The 17,313-nt window shown below is 47.0% G+C and overlaps 1 protein-coding gene across 1 annotated transcript in view; it reads left to right on the top strand.

Moving 5' to 3' along the window:
* Nucleotides 1-17,313, top strand: part of DGKG (diacylglycerol kinase gamma) — a 164,015-nt gene that overhangs the window by 132,672 nt on the left and 14,030 nt on the right. Inside the window, exon 22 of the mRNA XM_059920727.1 lies at nt 15,514-15,634. Within this exon, the coding sequence (XP_059776710.1) occupies nt 15,514-15,634 (121 nt within the window). The remainder of the gene's footprint in view (nt 1-15,513; nt 15,635-17,313) is intronic.

Below are 17,313 nucleotides of genomic sequence, written 5' to 3'. Positions count from 1 at the left end.
CTCGTGTATGCCCCCATCCAGCCTTCAGCCTTGAGCCAGCAGCAGCCTTGAGGCTGTGTCACCCAGAGCTGGCTACCTTACCCTCAGTGAGGTTTCTTAGTCAACCCCACGTGAACTGAAACCAGGGTGTCCTAGACAAGATTCTAAGCAGAGAGGGCAAAATCTCCCCAGACTTCCCCTAGGTAATAATGTTTGCAATTCCTGGTAAACAAAAACAGGGAGATCTTTGGTAGGATATACATTTTGATTCAGTTTCCCAGCAGCAGTGACAGGCTTTCTGTCATTTATTCAACACACACCTTTAAAACACCGACCAAATGCCAGGCACCAGGGCACATTGATGAGCAAAACCAGATCTAGTGCCTGCAGCCATTAGGGAGTGCGGGAACCAAGCCTCAGTAAAACAATCCCACAGACAGGCATGTAATTAGCATCTGTGATAAGCGCTGAGAGGGAGAGTGGCATGGCTACTGAGCACCCCAGCAAGGCCAGCCAGCCACTGCGTGGTCACAGGTAGGCTCGCTAGCCTGGAACTCAGACCAACCAGCAGGCACTCACACAGGCGCCCTCCTGGCAAAAGCACACAGTCATCAAATCTGCCACCCAGATGCCAGGGTCTTACCTGGGAAGAGGAAAGCCCTCCCACTTCAAAGTCAGTTGACACCACTACTTTGTGGGCACAGGGGGTTCAATCTGCCTGTGTGCCCGTGTGGATCTTCACTAACTGCATGGGTCATACCCTGAATCCCAAAGCCAGATAAAGGGATGCCATCCAGCCGTCATAGATCCACCCTCCCGGGTGGTGAGCCAGAACTCAGATGAGACAATAGGATAATCATGAGTACATGAGTTCATTGCTTCTCAGGGCTCTCTCCTCACTTGTAGGAAACCATAACAGAAAGTGGCCGGTTGGGTTCAGGAGCTGTCCAGGGTTGTATGTTCCCAATTTTCCCATTTGGTGGAGATCTGACCAGAAAGACAGTCGTAGTGAGCAATCGCCAGCCATGTACGGCTCATTCGGGTTGAAAAATAGAAATGTTCCTAAAAAGTGTGCATTTCACAGAGGTCTCTCTGGCCAAGGTCTCACCTAGGGACTGAGATGGAGCAAGGCTAGCGACCCCTAAAGAGCCTGGGGGGCACTTGGGGGGTGTGCACTGGGACACCCCTCAGCGCTGGGAAGTAACCATGGCAACACACCAGTCATTCCTCTGCAACAGTGGCAGGCCTACAGAGAGACTCTGCTCTGCTTTTCACAGGAAATCACAGCTTTGTCACTCAGTCCCTCAAGCACCCACGTTGGAATCAACATGCCCCAAACCCAGATGAGGCATTCTCTTCTCCCTCTTTACACACCCTACCCCTTCTCCTAAAGCCCATTGCCCATCCCCACGTTCCCTGCCTTGTTGATGGCATCACCTGTTGCCCAAGCTAGAGACCCAGAATCACGCATTTCCCGTCACAGCGGCTCGTGGAACTCTCCTGTAATTATTTACTCACATGGTGTCTCTCCCACCCAATGTGAGCTCCTCTGCTCCAGATATCATAGTTCCTTCTACATCCCTGTGCCTGGCACGGTCTCTGAGACCTTGAAAGAGCTTATTAATATTGGTTGACCAAAAGCACCCAGGGTCAGGGGCACCTGGAGCAGTAAGATAGGGAATCGTGTTTGATGGGATGAAATTTGTGTGTGTGTTGCTCGTGAGCAATGTTCCAGAGCTGCTGTGCCAACATCAGCCTGTACAGGAGGCCAGGAGGTCTGCCTTCCATCCTCACTGGTCCCTTCTCCAAGCCCTTATGTGTTCCCAGCTGCCTCTACATCACGCAGTCCCTCCGTACCTGTCAGGGTTGCCTGCTGGACTCTGCGGGTTAGGCTAGGTATGTTTTTGCAGCTTCCAAATCAAGGCCACACAACCTGATTCTCAGATGCCTGTTTCTGTAGAAACTGTGGTGTTTTCTATGTAGTGTTGAAATCCCAGAATCACTGGTCTCTTAGAAATTTAGAGATCCTTTTGTCCTCTAGATAAGGAGAGGGAGAACCAGCAAGGTGAAGTGGCTGGCCCTTGGCCAAACCCGGACTGAAATGCAGGTCTTTTAGTTCACACAGGCCAGCCCTCTGTCCACTAGAGCAGAGGTTGGCAAGCTTTTCCTGTAAAGGACCACATAGTAACTCTTAAAATAGTTAGGCTTTGTGGGCCATGCAGTCTCGGCTACAACTGCTTACCTCCAACCACTCAGCGTGAAAGCGGCCATAGACCACACGCAAGCGAATGGCATGGCTGGGTCCTAGTCCCCCTTTATTTACACAAACAAGCAGCAGGCTGGGTTTGGCCCTCGAGCCGTGGTTTGCCCATCCCTGCACTAGAACCTCACGTGGTCCACAGCCAGCAGCAAGGGCATCACCTGAGAGTGTCAGAATGTAGGCCAAACCTCCTGAAGCCCAATCTGCCTGTCAGCAAGATCCCCTGGTGATGAATGCTTACTCAAGTTTGAAAAGCACTGCACCGGTGGGCCTAGCTGCTCCCCCTGAGGATGCCAAGAAGATACTTTATAGATTAGAAAAATGAGGCCTAGGGAGATTAATTGACCCGTCCAAGGTCACACAAACTGGAGGACCTGGGACTAGAGCCCAAGTCCTAGTATTTCAAACATGGAATTCTTTCTATACACACCAGACCACCCACCCCAGCCTCCCCATTTCTGCCTGTCCCTGACCCAACCTGCATTTACTAGAAGTTCAAGTGAAGCGATCCTTCATTCTTCCCCAGCTGACTTGTGAATCAGGAGGACTCTGCCTCCAGCTGAGTACCCCCCCACACCCTGCCAAGACTGGGAGGGGTGGGCGAGGCAGAATAGGGCCTCCGGAAGCTGTTCCACGTCTGCAGAGGGAAACTTGCTCATACAGGTTCAAGCTGGAGGTAAAATCCAACTGAATTCCTGCCTTAGGAGGTTTGTTGCTCAAAATAGAACCAAAGAACCAAGGAAACTTTCATTTTTCACATGCAGAAGAACCTTCTAGACTGGCTGGCTGGCAGGCCTAGGCATCTTAGATTTTTCCCCCTTCTGCTGCCCCATCTTGACCCACCACCAACTCCTGTTCCCCTGTAGCAGCTTTAATATCTGGCACCTCCTAAGACCCAGCCCACAGCAAAACTCCATACTGGCCACACGCTCTGCACAGCCTGTGCTTCTTGATCTGTTTTTAAGTCGTGCAAAAGTGCTTCATCTTCTTAATTAATCAAAAAATATGTATTGGGCTGTTGTTTACTGAGCACTTATTTATGAGCCAAGCTGTTGCCTATTTAATTATTTAATCTATTTTATGGCTGAGGCTAATGGGGTTAAGTGACTGGCCGAAGAATACAGATGATACCCAGTAGAGCTGACTCAAACCTGCCTTCAAGTACCGAGTGCTCCAGGTGCTATAGAGAATGCAAGCACCATTGTGACATGGTTCCAACCTCCAGCAGATCCCAGTCTAATATAAGAAATATATGTAGAACGATCATGTTACCACTGGCATGATAGGCAAGCGCCACGGAGTGGCAGAAACAGAGTACGGTTAGAGCGTGGGGAGTGAGAAAAGGAGGGGCTTTCCTTAGGGACTCAATCCCCAGCTGCCCAGCACTTTGCCAGGCACCTGGGAGGTGATCAATAAATATTTGATGTATGACTGACTGAATGAATGAATGAATGAACAAACAAGATAGAATGTGTGTGTGCCAGTACTTGAAGCCGGAAAGGATTTGAAAGGACAGAATGAGAGAAGAGGCACATGGACTAGAGATTAGCACACAGAAATAGCAAAGGGGAAGACTGGAAGCGTAGAGACCCTTGAGTAATGTGCCATGGAGTTTGTATATGATCCTTTGAATAATGGGAAGAGATGAAGGGTTTTAAGCCAAGAGCAATAGGATGAGAGAGCAGCACGCAGTTTGGATTCAAGGAAAAGGAAAGGAACTGGCAGCAAGGAGGCCAGTTAGGAGGCTGGTGCAGAACACAAGCTTACAACTCTGAGGCCTTGAATAGGAGTCAGTGGCACAAGAGGAAAAATGGACAAAAGCCAACAGGAAGTGGGGGACAGACAAAGGGGACACTACCGTGTGGATGATGCCTCCCTCCCCGCAAACCACCCAACAGGGTCCCCGCTTCTTCTGCCCACAAGCTCAGCCCTCTCCTGTCTGCCTCCACCCCAAAGCCCTCCCCATTACCAGTGGCTGGTGTTGGCAGAATGGATGCCTTAAGCAGGGCCCTGTGTCTTTTCCACCTCCAGCCTGCAGCCAGCACCCATCTCTTCCCATTTTCCGGACAATTCGTCCAACACTTGTTAAGCACCTACTTGAATTTAGCACCATGTGCTAGAAATATTTTGCATTCATCATCTCGTTTCAGTCCCCTACAACACCCCTGAGAGACACTTCATAATTAGAAAAATGAAGCCCAGGGAGGTTAATTGACCTGTCCAAGGCCACACTAATCGGTGGATCTGGGACTAGAGCCAAGTCCAAGTATACCAAACCTAGCATTCTTTCCATTCACACCACAATACCCTCCCCCACCTCCCCATTTCTGGTTGATCTTGACTCAACAACCAGAAAGTCACAACTATCCTTTAGCTTTGCCTTTCTGGGTACGTGCGTCCCTCTGAGCTGTGATTCATTTGGTGGGTGTCGCTCTCTGTAATGTACCTTATGTGTGTCATGCCTGAGGCTCAGGCTTGAGTTGAACTGGAAGATCTCACAGCTAATTGATTGATTCTATTACATACACTGTATGTGGAATTGAAGCTTCTTGAGCTCAGTGGGCAAAGTAATGCCAGATAATAAACCAACTAGTATTTCACCTTCAGGCCAAGAGAGTCGGCATTCCATTTAACAAGAAGTCTCCCCTGCGAGGAGCTGAGGATAGGCTCGCCCCACTCCACACCCCTTCCCTGCACTGAGAGGCCCCACCATGCCAAGATGTTTGGTCTCTGCTTTGAGTCCTTTATCCAGAGCTTATTTTGGGGGTCAGACCGGCCTTGGTTTGAACTCCAGCTTTACCATATGCCAGTTTTGTGACATTAGGCAAGTTCCTCGACCTCTCTGAGCCTCAAGATTTTCTTTTTTTTATGTTGGGATAATAGTGTCTATCCAACGAAGTTGCCACAAAGATTAAAAACGATAAAGCTGACAAAGCTCTAGGCCTGGCCTGGAGTCTGTGTCCAGTAATAGTCATTCTCTTCATGTCCTCATTGGGACCACCAGGGCAAGATTCCTGTAGCTCCACTGCCTCCGAAGCCTTATGGGATATTCTCACTCTTGGTCTTTCTTAGAGGCATGATGATGATGTCAGACCCTCCCTTCAGAGCCATTTCAGGAGACCATTGCTTCCGGGGAAATTCCCCACCACACAACTCCACCAGCACGCTGCCCCTCCCCTTCTGAAGCACCTGGCCCTTAGGCATGGAGGGGATTAGGAGCCCCCCTCCCCCAATGTACCGAGCCTTCATCAGAGCCCTGCCAAACCCGGGAAGAGAAAGCCACACAGAATAGAGGCCCCACCACACAAGCAGGCTTTCAGGAACCAGCCACAATGGCCATTGTGAGTGCAAACTCACTCTTCCTCTTGCCTCAGCGTAGGGCTGCACAGAACGTTCTATCTTCTGCACAGTGTGAGAAGCGGCAAGGCCTGCTGCCAACCTACTCTTGACCCAGCCGGGCAGGAAACCCAGCCTCCACCTTTGTTGGAAGAGCTCAAACCAAACTCAAGGATAGAATGCCCTCACCCCTGATCAAGGAAACATAGGCCCAGTGGAGGAAAGTGACTGGCCCAAGGTCATACAACTAGACAGCTGCAGCAGAGACAGAAACCCCGGCCCCTGCCTGCTGGGCCAACACATTTCCTCTCCCTTCCACCCTGCAGCCCCTCTCCTCCTCAGAAAGCAGTGGCTCTGGGCTGCTTTTCCTTCCCGTTTCCATCTGGATCATCCAGAGTCCAAGACCACTCAATACCCTCTGGCCACTTTTATGTTCTGATGGGGCTTTACAGACCCCTGGGAGTGGAAGATACCTGCAAACCAGTGTGACGAGGACACAAAGGAAACACCCGTCAGAAGGGGTGCCCAGCTGGACCAGGGGTGTCAAAGCCATGCCTGTAAGGTCTCCAGATCCTCCTCTGCGTCCTCATTGCTCAGCCCAGGAACAAGGGAAAGCCACCAGGCCCGTTGTGGGATTGTATCTCTCTCTCTCTCTCTCCCTCTCTCTCTCACACACACACACACACACACACACACACACACACACACAGAGGAACACAAAGGCGGGGAAAGGAAAGGAACTAAAGAACTCATTTCCAAGTAAAAGCTCCCTGTTTTAAAGGAAAAAAGTTGAAATAGGGAGGCTTCTCTTGCCAGGAGGGACAGTCACCCTAAAATCTCAAGGTCATGGTATCTCTGCTCCTCTTTTCCTCAGTGCCCTTCTCCTCTTTCTTTTCCTACCCTCCCCCCCCCCCATCTTCTCCTCTCCCTCCTCTTCCTCCTCCTGGACTATCTTCTCTGGATTACATTGATTACCATCTGCAGAAGGCCACGCACTTACTATGTAGCAAAGACAATTTCCTGAGGACCACCCTTTCTCAAGAAACATAAAATCACAATGACAGCCACTGTTTCTTGAGGGCCTTCTGTGTGCTCTCTGTGCAGGCTCTGGATGGCATCACTTCTAAACCTCATCAGCAACCCTGCCAGTGAGGTTACTAGACCTACATTTTCCTGATAAAAGACAGACTCGGAGAGGCTAAGCGACTTCTCCCACAGTAATAGAAGTAGTGAGCGCCAAACAGTAGGCACTCCGACCTACGTCTGTCCAAAGCCCGTGCTCTGTGCTTCACAGCTTGGCTCACAGTAGAACGTTCTTTACGCTGGGTTTACAGAACGCCAGGAAGTGAGCCCCCTACCTGCTCCGTTTACCGGCAAGGAGCCCTCTGACTTTATGCTGTGTCTGAGTTAGGATCTCTAGGGAAAGCACTGGTCATAGATTACCCTTCAGATAAGCTATGATTGGGATGCCTGAGGGCCTGGTGCTTTGAAAGGCCAGGTGGGAACATGGCAGGTAAGTTACAGCCTTCCTTCCTTACTCACCTTTTTGTGCCCAAGGAAGCCCCAAAGCCCCCTCCATCTCCATCTCCCCACCCCCAGCCTGTTTTCAGGCCGCCATGCTTCTAAGCTGGCTTTGAAGCTGTCTAGCTGGGAGCAGCCTTTCATCTGCACAGACCAGACCCAGTGGGAAGCTTAGGTGGGCTGATCAGTGCCCGGCTTTGTTGCGCTCTGGGTTCCTGAGCCGCCAAGGGCACGTGGCCTATCTCCATGGAAATCTGGAGGCAGGAGAGGAGCCCAAGGTGACGCCTGCCACAGGCTTGGCAGGCCGAGTCTGCCAGCTACCACTCACCCGTCCAGAACCTGGGGGCCGAACCTGGCGTGCTGCAGGGCAGAGCGGGGTTGCATCCTTGCTTTCGGAGGCGAGTAAGAAGGTCCCACAGCCCCTCCCCGTGCATGCCAGCTTCTCAGTAGCCCAGTGATAAGGGACGTTCCTAATTGCCGTTTACTGAGCACCTTCACATTCTTTATTTCTTTTGTCCTCAAAATAACCCATGATGTAGGTTTTATTATTGTCCCTCTTATGGGCAGGGATGTTGTGGGGGGGGGGGAATTTTGTTCATATGTTGAAGCCCTCATCCCCAGTACCCCGGAATGTGGTTGTATTCGGAGACAGAGACTGTAAAGAGGTGATTAAGTTTAAATGAGGCAGTTAGGGTGGGCCCTACTCCCAGCTGATTGGTGTCCTTACAGGAAGAGGACATTTGGGCACAGAGAGAGGCACTGGAGATGCGCGTGCACAGAGGAAGGGCCGTGTGAAGGGGCAGCCAGGGGTGGCCATCTGCAAACCCAGGAGAAGGGCTTCAGAAGAAGCCAGCCCTGCAAGGTGCAAGACGTACCTTGACCTTGGCCTTCCAGCCTCCAGAACTGTGAAGGAATAGATCTGTGTTGGTTAAGCCACCCAGCCTGCAGGATTTGTTCTGGCAGCCCTAGCAAACTAACAGACTCAGAGAAAACAAATGCCCTGCCCTGTATGGACACAGCCATTGAGCTGTTAGCCCCAAACTCGAGAACTTGTACAGAGTTTCTGAGCTTTTTCCTTTATCCCTGTGATGCCATATTTGTCTGTCAGAGGCCACGTATGAAGTAGTGACAAATTTTTGCATTTTGAATTAATCAGACACATACCCCTGTCAGTCAAAGCTTCAGAGCAGCATTAGCTGACTGGTGTTACCTGCTGAACTGGTAGGATTCTAGCCCAAAGTAAGCACAGACACCTAACACCTCAGTCCACCTGTGCTGCTATAACCCAGGTAAAGGGGCAGAGCCCACAGGTTTTATTATGTCACACAGCTGCTCTAGGGTATGGGGCGGCCTTCCTCACCACTGGAATGGGATGGTTCAGAAACTTGCTGGGTGCCATCACATAGTCAGGGTTTCAGCACCTCCGCTGAGGGTTGCTTGATTCCGGGGGTAGCCCATTGCAGCCCTCAGACCTGAACCCTGGAGTGCTGATAGAAGGGGAAGCAGGGTGGGAGTGAGATTGAGGGTAGCAAAGCACCCAGCTAGGCTAAGGATCTCCCACGCTTCTCCAGGGCACCACAAGCGAGGAGCCCAAATCATGACACCCACGTCATATCCCTTACATCTTAAAGGACTGAATGTTCATTAATGTGAACCAGCAGCCAAGATGAGTGTGAACATAAAAATTATGCATTAAAGAAGAGAGGTGAAAACCAGACTGGGTCATCATTATCTGTTATATGCAGATTAAATGAGTTAATTCGTGGAAAACCTGTTACCCAGTTTAATCTAGGCAAGTTGTTATCATTATTATTAATCATTATATTTTTCCTCTTTCAGGCTAAACCTGTCAAGGTCTTTGGCACTAAAGCATGTATCTTATTCAATTTATTCAACAAACATTTATTGGGAGCCTTCTATATGCCAAGGGCTGGGCTAGTTGCTAAGGATTCAAAGATAAACAAAACAAGAACACATCCCTGCCTTCAACTCTCAGTGGGGTTGGGAGAGTGATGCGTCCAGAAACAGTTGTCGTTGGGTGAGATCCACTGAGCAGAGGAGCAGGAAAAAGCACACTGCCTGGAGTGTCCCAGGAGGGTAAACAGGAGTTCTCCAGGCAGAGGGATACCTGTGCTGGGAACAGGGCCAGATAGCGAATGACCTTGCATGCCTCACTAAGAACTGAGATGTTGTCCTTGGGCTTCCAGAGGGTTTAAACAGGGAAGATGTGCCCCTTAAATAGGAGAGCTCTGCCAGCCTTTACCTATTGGCACTGAGCTCCACCCCCTCCTCCAGACTGTGGGAAGGTCTAAAGAAATAAAAGCAAAATGGGGCTGAGATCAAAGAAGTGGGAAAAGGAACAGAGTCAGGGAAGAGTTTAAAGGAAGAAAAACAGCTGGAGCAGGATGCCCACTTCATCTGAAGCTCACCTGGATTTACGGCCTTTGTGTGGAGGTGTGAAACCACGAGGAACACTGAAGATTGTTAAAGATGTTTTAACCTGACTGTTATGGTCTGGACTCTTGTACACAGCTCTAAGAAGGTAGACAGACAGATAGACTGTTGGGAGTTGCCAGGGTGAATGTGGCAGAAAAGGAAAGCGAACCTAATATGTTTTTGGAGCCCACTCTGTGCCAGGCACTTTCACATACACCTCTGCCATTTAATCTCATAACCACACTTTGAGGTCAGTATTATTATTCCTAACGTCTCCTTTTCAAGTGAAGAAGCTCTGGATCAAAGCAGTCAGGAAGTAACTTGTTTATATTCTTCTTCACTCCAACTCCTGCGTATGTTTTGGACAGTTTTATTGCCTAAGGCTCAAGTTCTCCAACTTGATTCTGAGTGTGCCTCAGAATCTTCCAGAGGGCTTGTTAGAACACAGACTGCCAGGCCCAACCCCCTGTGTTTCTGATTCAGTCGATCTGGGTGAGGCCTGAGGATGTCCGTTTCTAACAAGTTTCCAGGTGATGCTGATACCACGCTCTGAGAACCGCTGGCCTATGGGGATGATCTACCCAACAACCTAGCCCAGCGGTTCCCAAACTGTCTGCATTTTGGAATCACCTGGGGAATCTTTAAATCAGCTAGGCGAATACTGATGCCTAGCTCCCAGGCCCATGCATTCTTTTTTTTTTTTTCTTTAATTGAAGTGTTGTTGATTTACAGTGTTTCAGGTGTACAGCAAAGTGATTCTGTTATACATAATATATACATATATATATTCTTTTTCAGATTCTTTTCCATTATAGGTTATTACAAGATATTGAATACAGTTCCCTGTGCTCTACAGTAGGAGGCCCACACATTCTGATTTAACTGGTATGGGGGCAACCTGGGTATTATTATTTTTACCCCCCGCCCCAGGTAATTCTAACATGCAGCAAAGTGGAGGAACTGCTGACCTAGCCGCACTTCTCCTTGACTCTGATCCCTATCACCACCCTCTCCTTCAGCTGCCCACCACTGGGGCCACAGGTAGAACTTGTCATCCTAGCGCCACTCACAGCACACCCTCCCAAACCTTTCTCCCACCGTCTCAGAACACCTGCTCCTGGAACTCATCAAGTCTCTCACTTGGCTTCTCCCTTTTCGCCTAGTCCATCATCTCCTTCCCTGTTCAACCTAGATCCTGTGGTACAGTCATTACTGCACCCACCTCTTGCCCACAGCAACACATCAACCACCCTGTTCTTTCTTTGACCATATATGTCTACCTGGGAAAGTTTGAGGAGGAATATCTAAATCACACTGCAGGCATGGAAGTCCAGGGGGGCTTCTTGAAGTTGACGGTGCTTGAGCTGGGTTTTGATGAACAGGTAAAAGTGGAAGAGGGCATTTCAAGCAGGGGTACGGCATGGGTAGAGGCATAAAAGAGAGAAACAGTAGGGTTTATTGGGGAGCTAAGTGTTGTTGTATATGTCTGGAGCAGGAACTTAGCCCTACGATGTCAGGAAATCACAGTACAGAGGCAGCCTCTTGTCAGATGGGGGTGGGTCTTGAGCATCATCAAGCCAGGGAACTTAACATCTTTACAAGTATGAACAGCAGTTGACAGGTTTTTTAAATGACTTTTAAATTATAACAGTGATATACACTTATAGGACATGCAAAACACTTAGAAAAGCATAAAGTAGAAAATAATAATCACTTTTAATCTAATTACCCAGAACTCACAGCTCTTAAGATTTTAGGGGAATTTGTTCTTTTCTTCCATGCATGTTCTTATATAGTTGAGAACATGCTGTGGAAGTAAGTTTATATCCTGCCTTCACACTTAAAGTTATAACATATACATATTTAGTGTTTTTGAAATCTGTAAACATTTTGATAGCAGTGTAAAATTCTATAGTTTGATACCATATAATTTAACTATTCTCATATAGGTAGAAATGGGGGAGGGGGAAGTTTCACTGTAATAAATGATGCCACAATATTCATATTTGTATGAACTTAGATTTTTTTCAATGGTTTCTTGTGATCAATATCAAGAAAGAAATGAATCAACAGTGTGAAAGTTTTAGACATTTATTACCAAACTTCTAAAAACTTTTCTGCCAGTTTACACTCTGATCATAGGTATGAAAGCGTGCACGTTTCACCTTCCCTTCCCAGTGCTTGGTGTCATGGTTGGTGCCACTGAAGGGTTTTTGCTGTGGAGGTGACATGAGCAGATGTGCATTTATAAAATCCCATACTGGAGGCTGAATCAAGTGTACCAGATTGGAACTGCTATCGCTGTCCTTGCTGTTCTGCCTTTGCTTCCACATTCTCCTGTTCCCATGTTCCCATTCTTCCTCTTTTTTCTTTCTTGGAGGAAGTGTTTGCTGCACACAGAGCACTGCACAAGACTTTGTTATCAGGAGCAGTGCTGGAAGACCTAGCTCTGTGGTTGCAACAAGTTGGTGCCCAGCCCAGAGACCCTCTTTTTATAGTTCTATGAAAAAAAAAATCTCTGGATAGTAATTCTCATTAGGGAGAGATACTTTTTATATTTTCCAATGACATTGCCAAGTGAGTTTATTGATAAATTAATTTCCTTGTGCATCCAGTGACTATCCAGTCCTACTCACGATCATCCTGTCCCTGGAATGTCCTTCCTCTTTCTCCTTCTTAACCCAGGAAATTACCTTGGCATTCATTAAATGTCTTCCTTAAATGTCTTCCTTAAATGTCTTCCTTAAATGTCTGTGACACTTCCTTCCATACCTTGCCCAGTCATAATCGGTTACTCAGGCCTCCTCGTTCCTATAGTTCACTGACAACATTTTCTACACCTAACGCTTTTCCTCCCTCTTGGCCAAGAGTCCTTCAAGAGTTGAACATTTTGCATTCCCAGTTCTTAACACAGTGTCTGGCACTTGGTTGCCATCAGTAACTGTTGAATGATTGAGTGAGTGAATTAATGAGTTCCTGTTTTGCTAAGGTACATGGACATTCCATCTTAAATACAAATGAACTGAAGAATGTAGAGACAATATGGAGATGATATGAATTACCAAACCACACTCTGAGTCATTGGTACCTAAGGTAAAGCAGACACGTGGTCTATCAGATGTCCTGATCCTGGATTCTAAGTTCTGAACATTAAATGTTCTGTGTGCCTGGACATCAACTTGTGCTCTGTTCTGTTTCATTTTAACTCCAGAGTTAGTTTCTGCATAAGTATCTGTGTGCTAGAGGAAGTACAGGGAATTGAGTGATGCCAGAATTTCCCAAAATGTGTTCCAAAGAAAACTACCAGGGATACCTATAAAACTGTTTCTAGGTATCACACAAAAGAAGAGTCTCATGGTCCAATAAGTTTGGGAAACAAAGTTGAATATATTTCTTTACTGCAGAACTTCCTGGTAGGCATTTTAGGAAGTTGAAAGATCAGTTAGGCAATGGTAGAGAAACAGAAGAGCCAGCAAATCTTCCTTCAGTAGTAAACAGGAGTCATTCTAGCCTCTTCATGCCGGGGAAGATTCAGAGTACAGATTCAAAGGCCGAATGGTGAAACATAGAAGACCCTAGCCCCTCCCCCTGCACTTATCTCCCGAGTCCCACATTTGTGTAAACCCCTGCCCCTACCCACCCCCCCATACGGATGAGATCAGCCTGCATTATGTCTCTTCTAGAGCCAGGAAGCAAGGTAATGTGTGGGAAGTAATAGCTGCAAGGTAATGTGTGGGAAGTGATAACAACTTTTCGAGTTAAAGCCATTCAACAGGAAAATTTGTTAAAAGACCAAGACATTGTAAAAGCTGAAACACTTGAGTCTATTAAGTCCCCTGCTTCTTAGAACATTTTGTTACCAGGGAATGTTTCAAGGAGGGAAAACACTGAACTATCACAGCACTGTCAGATACCGAAGCCTGGTACAGAGAGCAACATTTTACAAGACCTCTGTCTCTCTGCCAACAGAGAAACTTCTAAAAAGTTCTACCTCTCTTTCCTCCTCCTTTCTCCTACCCCAGTATGACTCCCCCACTCTCCTCACCCCTAAGCACACCCTACACGTCTTTCCTCCCTCCCTTTCCCTCCCCTCCCTCCTCCCCCTCCTCCTCATTTTTCTCCTTCTCCTCCTCCTTCTTCTTCTCTCTCTCATTCACAACCCATATTGATTTCACAGACACTGTAAAATGACACATTAAGCTAAAACTATCCAATGGTTATTCAACACACTTTAGTAAAAAGGGAACTAATTAAGTGACTAGAGGTTTAGACATTTGTTGTTTACTGGACCTAAGCTCCTTAAGAGAGCCTGGAGTGTTCTCCTAAACAAACTTTGCCCATTCATGGCTTCTTGTTCCAAATCCAAATGAGATGGAGGGTTTAAGGAGACAGTATCTTTTCACAGTTGTGAAAAAAGGAGTACCAGAGAAGGAGAATGGGAGTGTCAGCGGGTGTAGAGGGGAAAACCATGGGTGTAGAGAGACTAATGCAGTTTTTGTATCTGTTGGCAGCTGATGTCCATTAGTGATCATTAGGTTAGACTTCAGCGAAGTTTACACATTTGTGGTCAGCCCAATAGTTTGTTTAACTGTCTTCATTAGAAGTATATCCGTCAAGAGGGAGGAGATGTGGGAATATATGTTTATGTACAGCTGATTCACTTTGTTATACAGCAGAAACTAACACACCATTGTAAAGCCATTATACTCCGATAAAGATGTTAAAAAAGAAAAAAGAAGTATATCCGTCAAGAGACTGTTTTTTAGATAACAGTCTTCTAAACAAAAAAGTAAAGACACAATGCTTGGTGTCGGTTTATTTATCTCTTGTAAAAATAAAATACAGTGTGTGTGTGTGGAAAAAAAAAAAAAAAAGTAAAGGCAAACCCAAATATCTCCTTGCCAATCTTAATACACACTATCGCACTGTATCAGGAGGCACCTTAGAAGACAGAAGCCATCTGTCAAATAAGCAGAAACATTAACATAGAACAATTTTCTAGTTCGTGAATATTAATAGGGTGTTAGTGATTAGCCACAACCTATAAGAGAATTTCCCCTGCCTTAGTAGACAAAGAAGGAATGGAAGCTTTTAAAGAATCTGTCTTTTTATTTGCTTCTGTTTTAAATAAATAAAAGTTGTGTTGTAAAAATGAGTCTTTGGGCCCACGATCAAACCTTAATCCTGCCGTTGCTTTCCCCGGAAATTGGACAGGCACAATCCAAGCCCCAGGAACTCTGAAAAAAAGGACCTCTTCTAGGTGCTGAATCAGAAGCAACTGCCCCTGTGGGAAGCCATCGATCCTGTGTGACTCTGAGCCTGAGACTCGTATTTTCTATCCCTCTTTTTGTGCTGTGGACCCAGAATAATCTGGTGTAGGTGAAATATTCTTTTCCTTGGCTCAGATTAGGCACCTGGTGTCCTGAGAGAGGTCACTGACTTCCCCAAGGATGTCCAAGGAGGTTGGCTCACCACTGGCTTACCACAGGCCAAATTTGAAGTTAATTAAGCATCAGTCATCGTCAGTAGGGCCAAGATGTTATTCAGACATTCAGGGAAGAGAAACCTGATCCAGCTCTGGATAATGACCTTCATCAGCATTCCTTCCTATCCTAATCCCAAACCAGTGTGTCTTTAGCTGCACTGGGGGATTGTAGTTCAGAAATAGCTGGTTCATCCTTTATGTTACTCTCCATTTGAAGAGGCTTCTGGATATGTCAGCCTATTCATTGGATGCATGTTAACCTTCTGGATCAAAACCTTTTTTTTACTAGAACCAGGTTTCTGTTTATGAAAAGGTACATTTATTGACTTCTGGGGAAATTCCCTATTCAGAATGAGGATGAAAATGCTGTTTGGTAGGAGATGAAGGGATATTGAGAGTTCTGGGTTGGCCATCTAGGGACCAGACCTTCTGGCCCAAACCAGACTGGGAAACAGAGAGATGTGTATGCACTGCTTTTGCTTGTCTCACTCTACAGACCTCAGTGACCAGCTTCTTGAAGTGGTGGGGCTAGAGGGAGCCATGGAAATGGGGCAGATCTACACTGGCCTGAAGAGTGCAGGCAGGAGGCTGGCCCAGTGCTCCTCTGTCTCCATCAGGTATGCTTCCTCATCACCCAGCAGCCCCCCAGTCTCCCCACCTCCCTGAATATTCTTACAGATAACAACTAGGAAGCCATCTTTAGATTTCAGTGCAGAGAGAGTGGGGTGGGGCAGAAGCTTGATAACATTTATAAAGAATGTCTTTGGAGACCACTTCCCCAACCAGGTATAATGCAACCATCCAGGACATCAACTAAAGGGTCCCACCACACCCAGTTTGCTGTTCTCTTAGAATGAATTGGTGAGATTCTCTAAATAGGATTGTCATATTATGAGGTCCAGAGAACCAGAGATCCAACTCCTCGCCTTCTTTATCTTTACAAGTTGAACTGTTCAATGCGTGCCAGAGGGCACACTTTGACAAAAACCAGGCTCTGTGCTCCACTCTGCTCTTTCTTGGATAGTGGCCTTAGAAATACTTTTATTAGAGTTAGCAATCGCATATACCTTTGTAGAGCTAAACCATCAACCTCAGCAAACCCGTCATAACTGACTGAGAGGATGACAGTTCTCTGGAGTATGAATCACACAGGTCAGCCACTGCAGGTTCCTGAATAGATGGGGTCTAATGGAGGGGATCTTCTGATTTTGGTTGCTTCTGTTTAATAAATGCAACTCGTCACAGATTTTTCCCCACCTGATTATTTCAGGAGTCCTTATTCCTTTCCATTTCCCATTTAATTTCTATGGATCAAATCTATTCGTGTGTCTTGGGGATCTCCTGGAGGGGACCACCACATGCGGGTTTCCCGAAGTTATTTAAACACAGAACCCTTTTATCCCTTAACCTCTTGGGTGAATGTCCTCAGAGCACATTCAGAGAAACGCTGTTCTCGGTGCCACCCTGCATCCTTCAGAAAGGTCCTCAGAGCTGGTTCCCTGATCTATCCCACTAACCCCCTTTCTCCATTCCCTCTCTGTGTCTCCTCTGTCTTTTCAATTATTCCCCAAATCTTTGCTTCTCTTCTTCGTTGGGCTGTTGTTGTGCTGGGGCCCCTGTTTTCCAGGTTAACCTCTGTAGTTCCTTCTCTGTCCTTTCCCCATGACTCTAACACTGAGTAGGTCCAGTCCCTTAGCACATCTAAGCCATAACATATGTAGACCAGAGAATTTGGTCTCTGAAGAATTTTTTAAAAACATGTATAAGAGATAGGATATTTTCTGTTTCTGGATAGAAATAGAGGAGGTGAGTCAGAAGCCCTAGCCTCCTGGGCATTCCCCAGATACTCTCCGCACTCCCCAAAACCCAAATGCCACTGTCTCCTCTTATTTGTTTTATTATTAGGTTTATTGGTTCTTGTTATTAAATATCCTCAGAGTCAGTAGGAGAATCATCTACATCAAAACACAGCCTGAAAAAAAAAAAAAAAAAAAAAAAGAAACGCAGCCTGCCTCCCTCATTTTATAATTTCAGAAACAGGACAGATGCCAAACCCAGGTGAGGGCTTTCTGGCCAGTGGGTGGCAACTGTTCCCTGCTCGCCCAGACCAGAGGCCTCCGAAAGGACCTGCCTTTTCTCCCTCATCTCTCTCCTTTAATAATCCATATGCCAAAGAAGCCTTGACCCAAGCAAGAAAGCAACGCTTTCTCCTCTCTCCTCTGCCTACCCATGGGGATCACATTCCCAATGACCCCCTTTCCCAGCTAAGCCAGGTCCACAGTCCATGCAACCGCAG

The sequence above is a fragment of the Balaenoptera ricei genome, chromosome 4 (genome assembly GCF_028023285.1).
Source record: "Balaenoptera ricei isolate mBalRic1 chromosome 4, mBalRic1.hap2, whole genome shotgun sequence".
Classification (NCBI taxonomy): Eukaryota; Metazoa; Chordata; class Mammalia; order Artiodactyla; family Balaenopteridae; genus Balaenoptera; species Balaenoptera ricei.
This window is presented reverse-complemented; position numbering and strand designations above follow the sequence as displayed.